General features: G+C 42.0%; 1 protein-coding gene across 2 annotated transcripts in view; it reads left to right on the top strand.

Annotated features, from left to right (window-relative positions):
* Positions 1–14,389, top strand: part of plxnb1a (plexin b1a) — a 60,762-nt gene extending 46,373 nt beyond the window's left edge. For both annotated transcript variants that reach the window (XM_019266430.2, XM_019266429.2), the window contains 24 exons: positions 31–200; positions 1,078–1,229; positions 1,334–1,439; positions 2,493–2,629; positions 2,730–2,903; positions 3,988–4,225; positions 4,328–4,570; positions 4,736–4,912; positions 5,026–5,174; positions 5,258–5,358; positions 5,451–5,668; positions 5,809–5,987; positions 6,069–6,135; positions 6,357–6,503; positions 6,792–6,966; positions 7,200–7,303; positions 7,405–7,489; positions 7,897–8,069; positions 9,441–9,601; positions 10,514–10,661; positions 10,814–10,878; positions 11,504–11,579; positions 11,744–11,818; positions 12,030–14,389. In XM_019266430.2, coding sequence (XP_019121975.2) covers positions 31–200; positions 1,078–1,229; positions 1,334–1,439; positions 2,493–2,629; positions 2,730–2,903; positions 3,988–4,225; positions 4,328–4,570; positions 4,736–4,912; positions 5,026–5,174; positions 5,258–5,358; positions 5,451–5,668; positions 5,809–5,987; positions 6,069–6,135; positions 6,357–6,503; positions 6,792–6,966; positions 7,200–7,303; positions 7,405–7,489; positions 7,897–8,069; positions 9,441–9,601; positions 10,514–10,661; positions 10,814–10,878; positions 11,504–11,579; positions 11,744–11,818; positions 12,030–12,134 — 3,425 coding nt within the window. In that variant the 3' untranslated portion in view covers positions 12,135–14,389. The remainder of the gene's footprint in view (positions 1–30; positions 201–1,077; positions 1,230–1,333; positions 1,440–2,492; positions 2,630–2,729; positions 2,904–3,987; positions 4,226–4,327; positions 4,571–4,735; positions 4,913–5,025; positions 5,175–5,257; positions 5,359–5,450; positions 5,669–5,808; positions 5,988–6,068; positions 6,136–6,356; positions 6,504–6,791; positions 6,967–7,199; positions 7,304–7,404; positions 7,490–7,896; positions 8,070–9,440; positions 9,602–10,513; positions 10,662–10,813; positions 10,879–11,503; positions 11,580–11,743; positions 11,819–12,029) is intronic.
* Positions 14,390–17,923: the final 3,534 nt, after the last annotated feature.

Genomic DNA, 17,923 nt, shown 5'->3' with positions numbered 1-17,923 from the left:
ATATTCTAAAGTTTCTCTGCTTTGTTGCAGTCACTCTGTTCAATTGTTCAGTGGGCCGGTCGGACTGCAGCCGGTGTCGCACCGCAGACCCAAAGTATGGCTGCGTTTGGTGTGGAGGTACTGCAAGCTCTCGCTGTGTGTACCAGGACTCCTGCACCGACGAGGTCCAACACACCTGTCCTGCTCCTGTCATTCACTTTGTAAGAACCTTTTAAAACTTTTTCTAAGGAGGTGTGAAAGAATTCATGATTGATTGATTTTATGTTTTTGCGTCACCATTTGTCACTAGTCACTAGTCTAGGAAAAGCAAGATATAATATGACGTAAACTGTGAACTGCAGGACTGGTCTGGTTTATTACCCATCTGACAAGTTGGATGTTATCTGTGTAGAATTAATGAAGTGATTAGATGTGAACTATAAAATCAATCGCAAACAATTCTGATAATGAATTAATTGTTTTAAATAATTTTTCAAGGGAAAATGTCCAAACTTTGCTTTCTTTAGTCCTCTGTGACAAAAAACTTAAGATCTGGTTTGTGAACAAAACATTTGGGACGTCAAATTGGGCTTGGAGAAGCACTGATGAACCTTTTTCAGCATTTTCCGACATATTATGGACCAAACAACTAAACGATTAATGGATAATGAAAACAATCACTATTTGTAGCTCTATTTCTGTAACAACTTATGTGTGACAGCTTAGTGACACCACTTAATTTGTACTCTTCTTTGTTTTAATTTTACATCAACATCAACTTCTCCTCATTCTGCTTCCTTTCTGCTGTATTCAGAACCACTCTCACTGAAACATCTTGAAAACACTATATGTTTTTTTCAGTTCTTTATCAGTATTATTCGGTCATTTTATGTCTTCTTCTTTGTCAACAATAGCGTGATAACAGGAAATAAGGGAGGAGAGATGGGGAATGATATAATCTCTGTGGTTTTTACCCTCTCACTTTGTATTTAGCAAGCCTTCATCATGTATCATTACATGCCTATTGGACACATTTTCATGCCATGCTGACCTGAGGCAGGATCTACGTTCTATACATTTGGTCCATTTGTGTTTCAGTTGGACCCGGTATCCGGTCCCGTAGAGGGCGGGACAGTGGTGACCATTTCAGGCTCTAACCTTGGCCAGAGAGCTGAAGACATCCAGAACTCAGTCACAGTAGCTGGAGTCACCTGCAATGTCATCCAGAGCAGATATGAAGTCTCCTCAAGGCAAGTCATCCACATACCCCCCAAAAAAACAACATAAAACTGCTTATAAAATGAACCTTTTTCTTTTTTTCTAACTGTGACGGCCTCGTGTCTTTATCCTGCAGGATCGTGTGTGAGACTATGTGGAGTGGAGGCGAGAGGAGCGGCCAGGCCTCAGTCAAAGTGAGGGGAGGAGGACTCGGATTGTCTGCTCAGATCTTCAGCTTTCAGGTAAATACTGCAGCACTCAGTATGTTCACATGCATGAAAATCAATCAAACTGCTCTACCACCAACCTTATTTCCTAGTCAGAGCCTGTCCTCACAGTGTGAGTGAAGTGTAGTTCGAAGTGGGGTTGTATGAGGTACTTATCCTCACACAACCCCACTTCAGAATACCCAAACTATCCCTTTAAGAGCACGTAAACCCACTGAATATCTACACAAAGTTGTGCTACACCCTTTCACCAAGCTTCTCCTTGGATTCTAATCATGGCGTAGCAAGTAAACAAGCCTTTAAAACACAAAGACATCTCTGGGGCATTTTCACACCCAGTTCACAAGCAGCAGTTACTTTGAATTCTTGCATCTTTCCCCTTGAGTTTAGTTCAGTTACATACATGAGAACACAGTAATCGTTTTTGGGTGTGGATCAAAACAGACCCATCAAGACTCATCAAGGCTCTGAGATGAGGTGGGGGTGGGGATGGGGATGGGGGGTGGGTCCCTTGAAATTTTTCTAACCTAATACTGAAATGCCTCATTTTGAGAATGTGATGCAAATGTGATCTCTGAGCGATCGGATTGCGACTTCAGAAAGCATCGAGCCTGGTGGTTTGTAACAATCCGCAGTAGCTGTTTAACATCCGTGTTTGTTTATCCGTGAAAAAGAAAAGTGCTTTCCCACAGAGCATTTCTGACCAATTAGGGAAACGACGGCTCCCTGCGTTTGTTAATTAGGCTTCACTTGTAACTGTGCCTGTGTAATTGAATGTAAGTGAACTGCTGCAAAGCAATAAAGTAATAACATGTCTTCTCATTTACATAACAGTAAAAGTAATGTAAGTTTGTAACAGCCTTAATTAATTGACCTAAGCGACAAGCAGCTGAATTGTTGTATAAGCTGGCTGTAAGGGAGCCTTCTAGTGTTTCCTAGGATGCCCTGGTGTCTCTTTTATCTTCCCTATAAATCACCCGCTCAGTATCGGATTATTGATTACACCTCTTTTCCCCTCTCTGTGCATCTTTTCATCTCATTCTTTATCTTACGTCTCTCAATTATCAGGATCCAGTGCTCAGCAGCATCTTCCCCCAAAGGGGTCCAAAGGCGGGGGGCTCGTCTCTCACCATCAGAGGACGGAGACTGAGGACCGGACACCCGAGTGAAGTCAGCGTCTTAATCGGAGGAGTTCCATGTGTGGTGTAAGTGTCTCCTAACTGACTATAGATGAAGGAACGCTCATTTTAACAGTAAGAGTTGTAAAAACACACTTTAAAATGCGAAATGTCTGCCTCTGTTCAGGCTAAACATCCAGGAGGACCAGATCAGCTGTCTGACACGAGGCAGCAACAGAACAGGAGAGCACAGCATCACCGTGCGCTTTGGTGGGGCAGAGCGCCACCTGCAGGGCTTGGTTTATCATTACACCCCCAACCCCAACATCACAATGGCTGCTCCGTCCAAAAGCTTTCTCAGGTGGTTATTCTTGATACATTTAAATATTTCCAGTCTGTCGTATAATTTAAGTGTGGAGTTTAACAAATGATGACCCTGTTTTACAGCAATATTGCTGAGGCACTTTATTTAGAATTGTATTTCTTCCATATCTACAGTACATGTATGAAAACACGTGGTATTCTGTGGAAAACATCAAATAACAACTAAAAATCACCATCGGATTTCATGATTACTTCTCACAGAAGTCGTTCTGTTTGTTTTTTATCCAGTTCTGCTTGGAATAGCAGGCTACACATCAATCTGTCACTTGAAATACCCTTTTGCACTTTCATTGTGAACTTTCACTGCACTGTCTGACAGTTTGGACAAGGGGACAATTGAAGAAGTCACCTCCTGTCAAACTGCCACATGACTGTCAGTCACACGTCAAAAGGAGATGTCCCGGTGCAGCAAGGTTCCCCATCTGTGTCTGACCTGTTTTCATCTGTCCCCGCAAACCTTATTTATTAGCCCTGCATTTGAACTAATAAATACGGTTTTCATTTAAGTAAGGATATGACATAAATGTGATAAATCTACAGCAATCGTTGAAATCTCTAAAATCTGATATCTGATGGCAACTACATTTTTTTTTTTAAATTGGTCCAGTATTGAGCGAGAGGAAATTGTGCCCATCAGTGTACATCTATTAGAAGTGCTTCTTTCTACCACTGATCTGCTCAGATTGTCATCTTTAATGTCTGAAAACATTGTGGAGGGGATCTTTATATTAAAGAGTAAAATCCTTTTTAAAACAGAAACAGCTGGTGTATTGTTCTGTTCAGAAACATCAGACCACAAGCTTCCCTTTGACACAGCACTCATGTTATTGTCTGTTTAAAAGTACAAAAGTCTCCCACACTCCTGCCTCATTCAATCACTGATCTGATCTTGAACGGACAACATCAGCCTTCCTCCTGTGGGATAAATACACTCTGCAAACAATATTTAAAGTTCAGCTGTTCTTTTGGGTTCCTTTTGCTTTCCAGACGCTCGAAACAAACCTTGACAGTCTTTTTTGACAGGTCTAGTAAATGTTCTTTTTCTGTACTCTCCCCTACAGTGGAGGCAGAATCATCAGAGTCTCTGGTCAGAACCTGGATGTGGTCCAGGAGCCAAAAATGAGGGTCACCCTAAGTCCTCCTGACACTCTTCCCCCGAGAAGGAGGAGGAGGAGCCCGGATAGGAGGAATGAAGGAATCCTGAACAGAGGACAGGATCTTCGGGGTCCACTGAAGAGATGGAGGAGGATCGTCCCAGAGGTGGACTGCCCCGAGGGCACACTCTGTCACGTCAAACAAGTATGTTTATGTGTACGGGAGCTACATGTTTATGCTCCTCTTTAAATGAAATGTTTTTTGTACCAAGTGATATTTCTCTAATATACTTTGTTTGCCTCCCAGTACGAGTCTCGCTGCACAGTGAACAGCTCCTCCCTCATCTCGTGTCCGACCCCTGCGGTAGGTCCAGAGGCCAGGAGAGCCAGGGTCAAGGTTCATTTCCTGTTGGACAGCCTCCATTTTGACTTCAGCACTGTGGGGAGTGAAGCCTTCAGCTACGAGCCCAACCCGCAGCTCTACCAGCTGAACCAGAACGACCCCAGCAAACCATACCATCATAAACCTGGCAGCATCATCTCTGTCGAGGTGGGTGCCAATAATGATGAAACCGACGGCTTTTTATTCCAAAACCGTGTCTAAAAACTACAAGCCTCAAAACAACTGCAGTGAAACAACAATGACATTTCCCCACGTGTGTCATAAATATTGCAGCTTAACACAAACAAATCATTTTCTATTCTTCCCCCCTAGGGAGAAAATCTCGATCTGGCCATCTACAAGCATGAGGTGGAGGCTCGGATCGGGGAGGGGGTGTGTTCGGTAAAGACTCTGACCCACAACCACTTGTACTGTGAACCACCAGCACAGCAGCCCTCAGTCGCAGCCAGCAACAAACAGGACGGCATGGACAGTCTGCCTGAGTTCACAGTGAGTACGACTGAACTGGAGCTCCGGGACTGTGGTTAGGTGAAGCGGGTGAAGAATAAGGATTCATTCAGATCCTTTATGCTGTTAAAAAAGTGTCTAATTCTACTTTTTAGGTGAAAATGGGGAATCTGAACTTCTCTCTGGGCAGAGTGCAGTACGACAGCCAGGCCCAGTCTACATTTCCTCTGGAGGCTCAGGTGGGAGTCGGGGTGGGAGCCTCTATAGTGGCTCTCATTGTGCTCATCATAGTCCTCATATACAGGTAAACACATACAGCACTCAGTTGTACGATGTCCTTCTTCCATTTCTTTACCTAAATGTTGTCTGTGCTTTAATGTTTGACAGGAGGAAGAGCAAACAGGCCATGAGGGACTACAAGAAGGTGCAGATCCAGCTGGAGAACCTGGAGACCAGTGTGAGAGATCGCTGCAAGAAAGAGTTCACAGGTACAATCCACATCTTCTCTTATTAACTTGAATAAATATAACTCAATCACTGTCTGTGACTGAGGCCTTCATTCCCTCTTTGCTTCCTTCAGACCTGATGACAGAGATGATGGACATGTCCAGTGATTTGGTGGGTTCAGGGATCCCCTTCCTGGATTACCGGGCGTATGCCGAGCGCATTTTCTTCCCAGGCCACCAGGAGTCACCACTGAGACGAGATCTGGACGTTCCAGAGAGTCGACGGCAGACTGTGGAGCAAGGGCTGGTTCAGCTGTCCAACCTCCTCAACAGTAAACTCTTTCTCACCAAGGTCGGCAAACTGATTGTTTTTTCTTACCTGGAGCATTTTATTCAATAGAGATCTTCACTTTTTTGTGTAGAAACTGTAATTGTGTTTTCTCAGCACTTTGCTATTTCTTCACCACCTTCTTATTCCTGTCATCCCTCCAGTTTATTCACACTCTGGAGGTTCAACGGACATTCTCCCCGAGGGACCGGGCCTATGTGGCCTCTCTGCTGACTGTGGCCCTGCACGGTAAACTGGAGTACTTCACAGACATCCTGAAGACGCTGCTTAACGATCTCGTGGAACAGTACGTGGCCAAGAACCCCAAACTGATGCTCAGGAGGTGAGGAGGAAGTCAAGTTATCTTCTGAAGTGGCTCATTGGTTCATAAATAGTTTGTTTACGTGTGTTTTTCTTTCTCCAGGACGGAATCTGTGGTTGAGAAGCTTTTGACTAACTGGATGTCCATCTGTCTGTTTACCTTTCTGAGGGTATGTACGCTGGTATATTAAAGCTGACCAGAGATCAGTGAATAAAGATTGATTGACTGTTAAAGCCTTTTATTTAGTGAAAGCTAAAGTAGCACACTTCCACACACACGATGGTCAATAGTGGCTCCTCAGAAATAAAGAAAACCAATCGGTCGAGACGCTTATTCTAGACTCTCTTGCATTGGGACATTGTTGACCTTCCATCTTTTCTGCCTAACCAGGAATCAGCAGGGGAGTCGTTCTACATGCTGTTCAGAGCAATAAAGCACCAGGTGGACAAGGGACCTGTGGACGCTGTGACAGGAAAAGCCAAGTACACACTGAATGACAACCGGCTGCTGCGAGAGGACGTGGAGTACCGCACACTGGTCCGAACACACACACACACACACACACACAAATACAATACACATACATATACTGTATGTATACACGTTAACAGAGGTGGAATTAATGTGTTAACGATGTTGTAGTCGTAACAACAACAGTTTGTTTGTCTGTGTCTACTTGTCCAAGTATTTTGATGCCACTTGTAAGAGTGGAGTCAATCTAATATGCTCAAACTGCACACACTCAAACACTTCCCCACAAACTGAAACTCTGCACAGTATCACAGTATTCGCAGCAATAATCCCCCGTCCCTCCTGTTTGTCTAGACACTGAATGTCGTGATGCCAGCTGCAAACACCAGCGGAGGCACAACCACCCAGACGGTACCTGCCAAAGTCCTGGACTGTGACACCATCACCCAAGTGAAGGAGAAGCTTGTGGAACAAACCTGGAAGGGGACCTCCTTTTCCCAGAGGCCACACATTGACTCATTACACCTCGGTGAGCCTGCTTCTCATTGGTCATATGGAGCGGTTTATCACATTAACTCTGCATTTTCACTCTGAATATTGAAGCACAGAACATTTCTAAAGTGGTAGCCAAACATGTGTTATATTTATATTTAAATTTATATATATAGTCATATTTATATTTATATTTATATATGTCTGTAGTGTAACTGAAACTCAGTCTTAATTCTGCAATGACAAGCAGTGGCACATTTTTCCCTCCAGAGTGGCGGGCAGGGGTTGCAGGTCACTTAATCCTGTCAGATGAAGACCTGACGTCAGTCGTACAAGGCTCATGGAAACGCCTTAATACACTGCAACACTACAAGGTCAGTGCAAGTCACTCAACACACACGCAGGCTGTTAAAACTGTTTTGACTCGTAATTGTTTAAAACAGTTCAAATGTGAAAGTTGTGATCTTCACTGCAGGTCCCTGATGGAGCAACAGTGGCCCTCGTCCCCAGGAACACTAAACATCACCTCCATGACAGCCATGACTACATGCCTGGAGAGAGTGAGTCACACTTTGTTTTGTAGCTCTACACATCTTTCACAGCTTTTATTTCATCTCAAGGAACAAATCAGTAAAATATAAAGCAGGCTTTATTATTTGATTGTTTAACTACATGGTTAAAATATTTAAATAATAGTTATTTGATATGTACTATGAGTAGCTAAACATATGAATATATTTAAATGGATCAGTTAAGATATTCACCTAAACACACACTCCACGTCTTCATGTGTACTGCTGTACTGTAATGCTGAACCGAGTCTAAATGACCAGGAGAGGTCGCTGTTTGACTGTCTATATGTTTTGTGGCACTGGGAAACAGAGTCTGCAGTAAAAGTGTGTGTGTAAAACGGGCCAGGAAATGGGAAACCAACAAAAATAATTCCACTGTTGTCCCCTCCTACCAGAGACCCCAATGCTGGATGACGGGGATGAGGGAGGAATGAGGCTGTGGCATTTGGTGAAAGCCAGCGAGGAGTCCGAGCTGCCCAAACACAGGAGAGGAAGTCTGAGGGAGAGGGGAGGCGAGCGGGCCAAGGCTATCCCTGAGATCTACCTCACACGACTGCTCTCTATGAAGGTAAAACACATAAAACACATGATCTAAGAGATGATCTAAGTGTCTCACCCGCTCATGTTACTAACATTCACACACCTTACATGGCCACATTCTTCAAAGTGTGTTACAAAGCAGCAGTATTCATGTTCGTGTTGGCTCCAGGCAACAAAATAGACAGTTGTGATGAACATGTTTAGTTGTTCTGCGGTGGATGTGATGTCAGTCACTTTAGAGACTTCTTTTATAGTGTGAAAACCCCCCTCTGGTTAAACGGGTGTGAACCTGTAATTACAGCTTTGTGCTATTTTGAGCTTGATTTTTCACAAAGAACCCATCATCAGTGTTGATCCAGTGTGAGTCTAGGTCATTTAAAATATGTGAAATATACATTTTTAATATCTATTGACCACATCTGTTCAAGATCACAATAAACACTTATTGATTTGCATGGTGTGAAAATTGTGTGTTATGGATTTCCTGCATGGCTCCACTGTCCAGCTGCAGAAGTATTAAAGGAGTACTGCAGCAATTCACTTCCACAGTGTTGAGGAATTTTGAAGAGACAGAAAAATAAAAATAATAATGATGAAAATCTGTATAGCACTCCATAAGCTCCAAAAACACTGGCTCCTACACTTCCCATAATGCAATACTGACAGGGTCTTTCATTAGACTCTGCCTGTTAAATGTCCATATCTTTCAAACGTCACACCACCAGTTTGTAATACAGACTTTCTGTTATAGACTCTTAGCCTCCGATATCATACAACCAGTGTTCCCCTTTAATGGACACATCTGATCTTTGTTTTATGGTTCATTTATCATCTGTTTTATAATTGGTGAAATCGTCTGCTTCTTCATGATCTTAAGGCTGTGTTATGTGTGTGCAGTGATTTGAGTTGGTGTTATTATTTGTGAAACTGACCGGTCAGTGTGTGGAGTGAGGGATATGTGAGGGCGAGAGTAAGAAGGGAAAATAATTATAAAAAATAAATAGTGTGGTCAGATGATGAGACTTTTTCAGGTGCTATTGCTTTGATGCTCTTGTCTTGTTCCCATCTTGAGCCATGTCCACCAAAACCTTCCCACAAGGCACAAAAGGCCAGAAAAACAGATGAATAAATAAATACATAAATATTGAAGTAATTTTAATTAATTAAATATAACACTAATTACAACAAAAATAGTAAGAATGACCATGACAACAAGAAGAAAAAACAATGAAGACATCGGGGTGTGGTGTGTGTTTGGCTGTAGAGAAAAAAGGAAAATTGCCTCCATAAACCTTCAATGAGAGCAAACAGCAGGGATGAGAATGCTGAAAATCAGCACGATTGTGTGAATGTATGTGTGCAGGTTTATATATACATCTGGTTTCACTGTCTGTCTCAGGGAACACTGCAGAAGTTCGTGGATGATTTATTCACGGCGATCCTCAGCACCAGTCGTCCCGTACCTCTGGCTGTCAAATACTTCTTCGACTTGTTGGATGAGCAGGCTCTGCAGCACAACATCACGGACCCCGAGACTATCCACATCTGGAAGACCAACAGGTAACCGGCCAGCAGCAGCAGCAGCAGCCAATACTTAGACAGGGTTGGAAGCCAGAAATGGATCGCAGGCCAACTTCTGGTGGGCCGCCATATGAGGAAAGTTCTAAACATGCTTCAAGGGGAGTTTGATACAAAGGTTTAAGAATGTCTTGTGTCAGCAAAGCCTGCCCACACAGAACATATGGACAACACTTGATGCTACGATAACCTGATGATAAGATACATTTGAAATGCCACAATATTGTGATACAATATCTCATACCAGAGCTCATGAACCTTTAATCAGTTATTAAGGTCCCTCTTACATTGAAGTTTGGTTCACGTCGTCTTTATTACATCAGTACTGACTTATTACATCAAACCAATAGAAGTAAACAGACAGGTCATATGGACTGACATATGCCTTCTGTGGGGTTCCCACACCTTCTTATGCATCAAATTCAAGGACTTTCCAGACCTAATTCCTCCAGATTCAAGTACCCAACACAGCATAGTTTGAGACGCGGGGCAAACTTTATAGTAGCAGCTGGCAACTCACCTGGTCAGACAGGTCCTCGTCTCCTCTTTTTTCTTCTTTTAAATTTACTAATTTTTAACTTTCAAGGGCCCATGGGAACACTTCTTCAGTCATCCTGCACCAGACTGCATCTTATGTGTTCGTTCATGTCCTCTGATGTTCACTCGTTAAATTAATGATTAACGTTTAGTATTTTGTCTGTTTTATGGCAAATGAATTACACTTACGTTTGGTTGGTAAGCTTTGCTCTCACACTATAAACAAAGATCACCAGAATCGTGTTGGAAGCAGGCAGGCAGACATCCTCTGCTATATAAAAATGCTTTCTTGACACATTCTAATCAGTCATCAGTTCAGCTGTTAACATGCATCGACCTCCTCGCCTTGCCAAACAGTTTACCGCTGCGGTTCTGGATCAATATCCTGAAGAACCCACAGTTCATCTTTGACGTGCAGACCTCAGACCACGTGGACGCCGTGCTGTCCGTCATTGCTCAGACCTTCATGGATTCCTGCACCATCGCTGACCACAAACTGGGACGAGTGAGTTCACTTAAAGGAAACATACCAGGACGGTGGCTGTAACAAGCCCTCATGCTGTTTGTGTATCCGTCTGTGTATAATTATTATTATTATTATTTGTCTTATGATGATGATATTTAAGACACATTTCTCCATTTGTCTTCCTTGAACAGGACTCTCCCATCAACAAGTTGCTGTACGCCAGAGACATACCGCGCTACAAACAGATGGTGGAGAGGTAAGAATATGGCAGCCAGTTGCCCCACTGACCCCCCAGGCGTAAAAGAAACACTGGAGAGGAGAAGAGAGGAGGGAGGAAAGGAGGGAAGGAGGGAGAGAGCGAGGCCTAGGACAATCTGTCAGTGGCAGACAGAGGGTAGACTAAGCCTGCGAGGCTTCCATGCATGGCTGGTCTGAGAGCAGACTGCTGCACTTATTGCTGTCTGCTGCACACGAAACCCCACAGATCACACTTCACTGGACGAGAGTTTTATGTAACAAATCTGCCTGTTTTAGAAGTCTTATTAGTCTTATTGAAAGCAAAAGGGATAACTGTTGCAGAAATATGATTGTCTATGTCACTGGCTGATGATTGATAACTTAAAACATAATAATAATCTTGTTTTCGGCGACCTCCAGTGGTTTATCATACAAGTTTAGCAATATTGTACATACTGTCCATGTTCTGTGTCAGTCTGCTGTCAGGTGATGAGGTGAACGTGCTTTAAATAACAGCTGATGTGAAATACTAACATGAAAGAATTCATTCATTCATTCATCGTATTTCTTTCAATCTTTGCTGCACTTCATGTAGTTCTTTCTTTGTTTTCTGTACGTAACTTACTCATACTTCTGTCCTTCAGGTACTATGCAGACATCCGTCAGACCATCTCCGCCAGCGACCAGGAGATGAACTCCGCTCTGGCAGAACTCTCTCGTGTATGTAACTCGCTCTTTGTTTTCCCGTTTCGCAAGCATAGCTTATTTGAGCAAAGGTTGAACATCTAAATCATGAAGTTTCATATAAAATAAAATTTGTTTTTAGCAGTCCTCCACCCTCTGATGGTTCTTCACCTCTCTCTATTTTTACTCTCTCCAAACAGAATTATACTGCTGAGGTCAACTGCCTTGTGGCTTTGCACGAGCTGTACAAGTACATCAACAAATACTATGATCAGGTGAGTACAGACTCGCGACTGTTGGGTTGTACAGAACTGTACGTTGTGCTGTGGTTCAGCTGATCTCGACTACATGCAAAAGTTCCAGTTTTTGTCGAATCAGTAACAGATACCCCCAAAACACTTTTACTTAGAACCCTGTTAATAACCCTGTTAGTTGATTTAATATGTAATATCTTAATATCTGATCTCATTTCTTTCATCGTGTCAGATCATCACAGCCCTGGAGGAGGACTCCACAGCCCAGAAGATGCAGCTCGGTTACAGGCTCCAACAGATTGCTGCTGCTGTAGAAAACAAAGTCACAGACCTATGACCCCGAGGACACCATCGATTTTTCCTTTAACCATAGAGCTGAGGACTGTGATGGAAGAAGGTTCCAACTCCTGGAGGAAAGAAGCATGTTTTTTTTTTGTTTTTTTAAGAGGACAAAGGAAGGAACAGTGTGGCACATGCTCTGATTCTGCTGTCATTTTAGCAGACTGATTTTTACTTAAGAGGATCACTGACACTGGCCATGTTTCCTGTCCTGCATCCAGGAGCAACAGTAAATGTACACAGGTCCGAACACTGGGAGTAAAATGACACTTGTCCAAAGGGGAAACAAAAAAGAGAAAATGTGAAACGAAGCACGTCAAAACAAGGAATTTCCTCCGAACTATGACCTCTCTCATGTACGAACATGTTCGACTTCAACCTAAAGAGAGACATGATCTGAAAATAGATGTTTTTGTTGTTCTTACGTATCTGAGTGGACTTTCCTTGGAGATTTCCTTGACAAACTGCACAGAACATTCCTGTAAGTTTTACAGCTACACTTGTTAGTCTTCTGCTGCGGCACGGATGCTGGAGGTGAAGAAGCCATGAGCGAGGAGGGAAAGGTAAACATGGGGACCTTAATGTCGACGGCTGCAGAGTTTTCTGCCACGTTGTGTCGAAGTCTTACATAAAGGACAGACGGATTAGGACACTTTAAAGTGCCGTGGACGCCGCTCATCGTTCTGCGTTCAGCTTCCTTAAATCATTCGACCAAGTCTTACTCTACGTTGTTTATCGGACAGTTGGTTGTTCATGTAAACTTTCTTCTTCATTTTTAAGCTTCACATCGCCAGTTGTCCTTTGACTGCACTCTATAGATGCTGCCTCCCCGTGTACTTTGAACTTTTGTAAAAAGTGTTGATTTTATTCTGTTGCAGACGTAGTACATGAACGCTCTCGACCCGCTTTCTTCTCTTGATGACCTACAGTGTTGTGTGAATGTTTCGCAAATGTCGATAACCGTTTTGTAAACAGTTGTTTTTATATAGGACAGTTTAGCAGAGGTGCGTACTGATAGCTAAGTCATCAAGTGATCCGTCCCGAAGAAAAGTCTTCTACAACGACAGCCATTTAATCTGATTCCGAGGAAAACAGATGATCTGATCACCCGACTTCTTAGGAAAATAATGCACAGATATATGAATAATGCTCAAAGAACTGAGGAATATGTCTTAAAACTGGAGTGAATCAATTCGACATGATTTATGTTTTACATCCGCTTCAGGATTTTTCTCCTTCAACACACGACTGACAGGACGCAGTGGAGCCTTCATAGGTTCTGTTAATGGACTGTTAATCCTGAGATGGCTGTAAAATAAATAATGTGGGATTAAATTCTGACATATTTACACAGTTATTTCTCATACATGTCCATTTTATAGATTTATTTTAAATTGCTTTGTTGAGTTTGTTTTATTTCAGTCAGATTTGATCTTCTGTATTTCAAACATATTTCGATACAATATTTTTTGTTCTTAGATTTTTCCACGGAGCCACTGATCTCTTCCCTGTGGTCTCTTGACTGAACTGAAGTTGTGTTTCGCTGTTCAGCTCCACCTGAGCAGGATTGCTGCTAGTTATCAGTTTTTCACACACACATTTTATGCTGATTTGAAGCTTTAATTTGCGTTCATGTTTCCTTGGTGTCATGCCAGATTTGAGCAGTGTTACGGCAGAACAGAGCTGCACTTTTCTCTCAAGACTTAAATTATGATTCATGATCGATCGTGCCTTTGCTCCCTGTTCTGAAAGTCTTTTACTAGTTTTTTTTTTCAATTTAATTTATTTTTTATTTATTTTAATGCATATGTCATTGGATTTTCCTGACATATAAAATAATAGTAGTACCCCTTAAACCAGATGTTCAGATGATTTGTTTTTTGAAGTAAATCATCGTGTTGTTTCTTTTTATCCGTTCAGTTACTACAGGTCAAAATCAAATTCACAATCAGCTGTCTTAAATACTGTTTTGATCTCTCCTCTTTTTTTTTTTTAGAGGCAACAGGAATATGATTTTAACATTAAACAGCGATTATTACATATAAATAAAAAAAACTCTTCATCATTCTTTGACATGCACATTCGTGTCGCTTGTGGCTTCCTCGTGTCTGCAAAGCTCCTTCTGATGTTTTTGTTCCATGTTCTGTAGATACATACTGCTCTTAAGTAATCCTGACTTTAGTGTTCTCAGACTAATTGATAGGATGAACCTAACAACAACTTAATGTGATGCAATAAAGTGCTCCAGATGTTCATGAATGTCTGAAGTTATTTTTCATATTTCTTCTCACAGTGGAGTCTGAAGATGATTTCTATGGAAAGTACAGTGTTGGTAATGTCTGATGTTCCTCGTCAGCAGAACTTCTTACCTGCTCCATTTCAGTTTTAATTTAGTTTAATTATAAGGGCCAAGGGGAGGAATAAATGTTGTCGAAATGTTGAGAATAATCAATAGAAAGTCAAGCTTTGAGTATTTATTAGAGGCTGAAGATTTATTTATTTATTTTTCATTTTGAGAATAAAGACCAAAAATTAAGAAAAAAACATGTTTGAGAATAACGCACAAATCGTATTTTCAACATTTAGACTTTATTCTCGAAATCAAAGAAAATCTTTTTCTTATGTTTGTTACTGCTCCTGAAAATTAAACTTCTATTATTTATCGGTATGGCTGACCCTAGCACTCTTCATTAGCATTTATATATTAGACAGAAAATGTCTCTCATTTCTCATGTTAGTTACCATAACATGAGTATTATTATTATTTTTAATGTTGAGATGTACAATTTCTGCCATTAGCTACTCCTGCTCTGCACTTACATGTGATCACTTTATAGTTGGTCTTAAATGTTGCTCCTAAACCCGCAGTAAATATATGTTATTTGATAAACATGTCATATCCTTCATACTCACTCCTTTATATTCGGAGCATTCTTTAGTCTTAAAACTTGACCTTAAATACCTAAATAGAATACAGCCATCTTCAGTGTTACACCTGTTTGTCTGCCAGGAACTCCAAATTTGGAGAAATCTAAGAGTATGAACATCTGTAACACACAGCTGGTCAATGCTCAACTATGACTGGATGACCCCAGGGAAAACAGAGCGTTCACCTGGCGTCCAACATGTGAGGATCAGGTGATGACTGTTTGTGGACACAAAAAACTGAAAAAACAGAGTGATGAGATCTCAAATCTGAAATCTTATTACCCTCGAAAGTGTTTTGTGTTTGTGTTCAAGTGCCAATACTAAGAACAAACAGGATCAGCGTGTCTGTGTCTTAAATCAGCAGCAAATAAATGTAGGTCACGTTTGGCTCTGTGGTAAAGGAAGGTGTGTGTGCGTGCATTTGTTAGCATTACGTTTATGTAGCTGTGTGGTATGTTAAAATGTGTCCACGTGTGTGAGCTATCATGATCAGTGAGAGGCTGTTCTCTGTCCTCAAACACCAACAGGCGGCCTTCACACCTCATTCTGTCTCTGGTGTTTATGATAAATTCAGGATGAAGTTTCCGAGGTGAAACTGGAACAGAAATTTGTCCTGATGTAAACCTCTTTTATCACCCGATATATGTCCCCTACTAACCCAGTGATCTAGATCCATGCAGGTGCTGTTATGGTGTCTCTCAGCACACACACACACACACACACACATACTTCCTGCTCCTGCGGGAAGTGTCTTATTACAGCTCTCTGAAAATGGAAAATAGTCACAGCCAGCAGGCTTTACAGCTTTAGACTGGACCAACATTAGACATTAATAACGGGACGCAGGAGGATTGAAACACCTGCACACAGAGGCAACACAATACAGCAGCAAGTACTCTGATGAAGCTCCAAGTGTTCAGTTCTGTGTGACAGAGTGGGTGAAACACCATTTGTCTCCAGTTCTACCACCAATACCACGCTGTGCTCTATCAAATCATGCTCATTAAATGTTTAGCCACAGTTCATCAATTATTTATTGGTTCATTTCTGGGTTCTATAACTTAATTAACTTTCCACCAGGTTCTCCAAGTACCCAACTGCTTCCTGTATTTGTACAATAGACGGTAAAAACAATGGATGTTGTATCCATGATGTCACCCACAGGTTTATGAATAGTTGTCATGAACAGAAAAAATTAGCTATGGTGACCACGAGATATGTACCAGCCTGTAAACGTGTTTGTTTCTGCTGTGAAGTTGGACGTTTTAACATGGGGACTTATGGAGACTGACTCGTTCTGTAGCCACCCTCAAGTGGTCATTTTGGGAACTGCAGTTTTGTCACTTTACAACACACGGAGGTTGCCACTTGATTTATATCCAAATGATATCTTTGGTGATGTCACTGGGTTAGCCCAGGTATTTGGCGGTATGTGGGGGAGGTAAATGAGCTTAGCAGCTATTTATGTTAATTTGTGATCTGTTTGTGGATGGTTGCAATGAAGGTTTTCATGGTAAACAATGTGTTTATATTTATATTTTTAAAAATTAAGCAGCGTTACAGTAGCAGGTGTTACCTGTATGAGTGGAGCAGCCTAGATTGATTCCTCCTTCCTGAGCAGAATCTATTTAACCACTGTCTTTTCGGCTCTTGTTGGTAGAGGACATCATGTGTAGCCGACTCTGGCATCAATCCCTGTCTGCATTTCCATGGCCCAGCCTGAAAACCTCTTTTTTCACAAGTCCAACAAACACTAAGACTCCCCGGATGCTCTGAGCACACATTTTGGGCAGCCTGGCTAACAGAGTGAGCTAATTTCAGCTAACAGCAGCTATAGTTTACAGCAGTTTCTATGAGGAAAGAGGAAACATTTTCTCCATAAAATAGGATCCAGTTTCACCAAAATCAGTGAAATAGCTGGTGATGTGTGACTTAAAGTGTTACATACTTCTTGCGGGTGATCGTACCGGAGCCCAAAGTTACATAGTGTGAGAACAGACATATGTGACACCTGATTACACCTGAACACAGTGGAGCATCAGCATGGTTTTCAATCTGTTATTTTATGGTAGAAAGTTTACATAATGTCACTTTCTATGCTAAAATACAAACCATGTTTGTTTCAGGTTTAACATAAAGTAACAAGCCTGTCCACCACACCACAGTGTGCTCTACAGCGAGGAGGTCAGGTGGTCACGTGTCATCAGACAGAGAGCAGTTATTCACGTGAGGTCAAGAGGCCGTTAATGTCTGACAGGTGAAGGCCAAGTGTTCTCACATTAAAGTCCCACCACATACCACACATTTCATATCGCCTCTCATTTCTCTCCCTTCAACACCATCACTTCACACTTCTCCTCTGCGCCCTGTACTTTATTACCCAGCAGCCCTTCGCTCCACTGTATCAGCCCGGAAAATCTTAGCTCAGAGTGTTAACAGCACAGTGTTGGTAACAGAAAGCAGAGAATAAGGCACAGACACACACATAGAGGAGTGATGAAGGTCGAAACAGTGAGTGTACCTATATTTAGAAAGATCACACCACGTTTTCACACAGAAAGACACTTATTGCACAAAAAACCATCGCAGACAAGAGAAGGACAGGAATAGAGGGCCCAATTTGGAAACAGCTGACCTCAGCTGACCTTCGTTTTTATGATTTTATTGTGATACTTGATATCATCTTGCATTCTCAAGCCCGGTTTAGCAATCTGTGATCCCTGTGTGCCCGAAGGTCAAACTCCCTGCAGGGACAGGGTGGGAAAAATAAAAAAACTCAGCAGCTGTCACTCTCTCTCCTCCCTCATGTGTGTTTTTACTCACACGACACCCCGCTCATCATTTAAGCCACTCGCCTCT

The sequence above is a fragment of the Larimichthys crocea genome, chromosome XV (assembly GCF_000972845.2).
Source record: "Larimichthys crocea isolate SSNF chromosome XV, L_crocea_2.0, whole genome shotgun sequence".
In the NCBI taxonomy this organism is placed as follows: Eukaryota; Metazoa; Chordata; class Actinopteri; family Sciaenidae; genus Larimichthys; species Larimichthys crocea.
The sequence above is the reverse complement of the archived record's forward strand: the minus strand, read 5'-3'. Positions and strand labels throughout refer to the sequence as shown.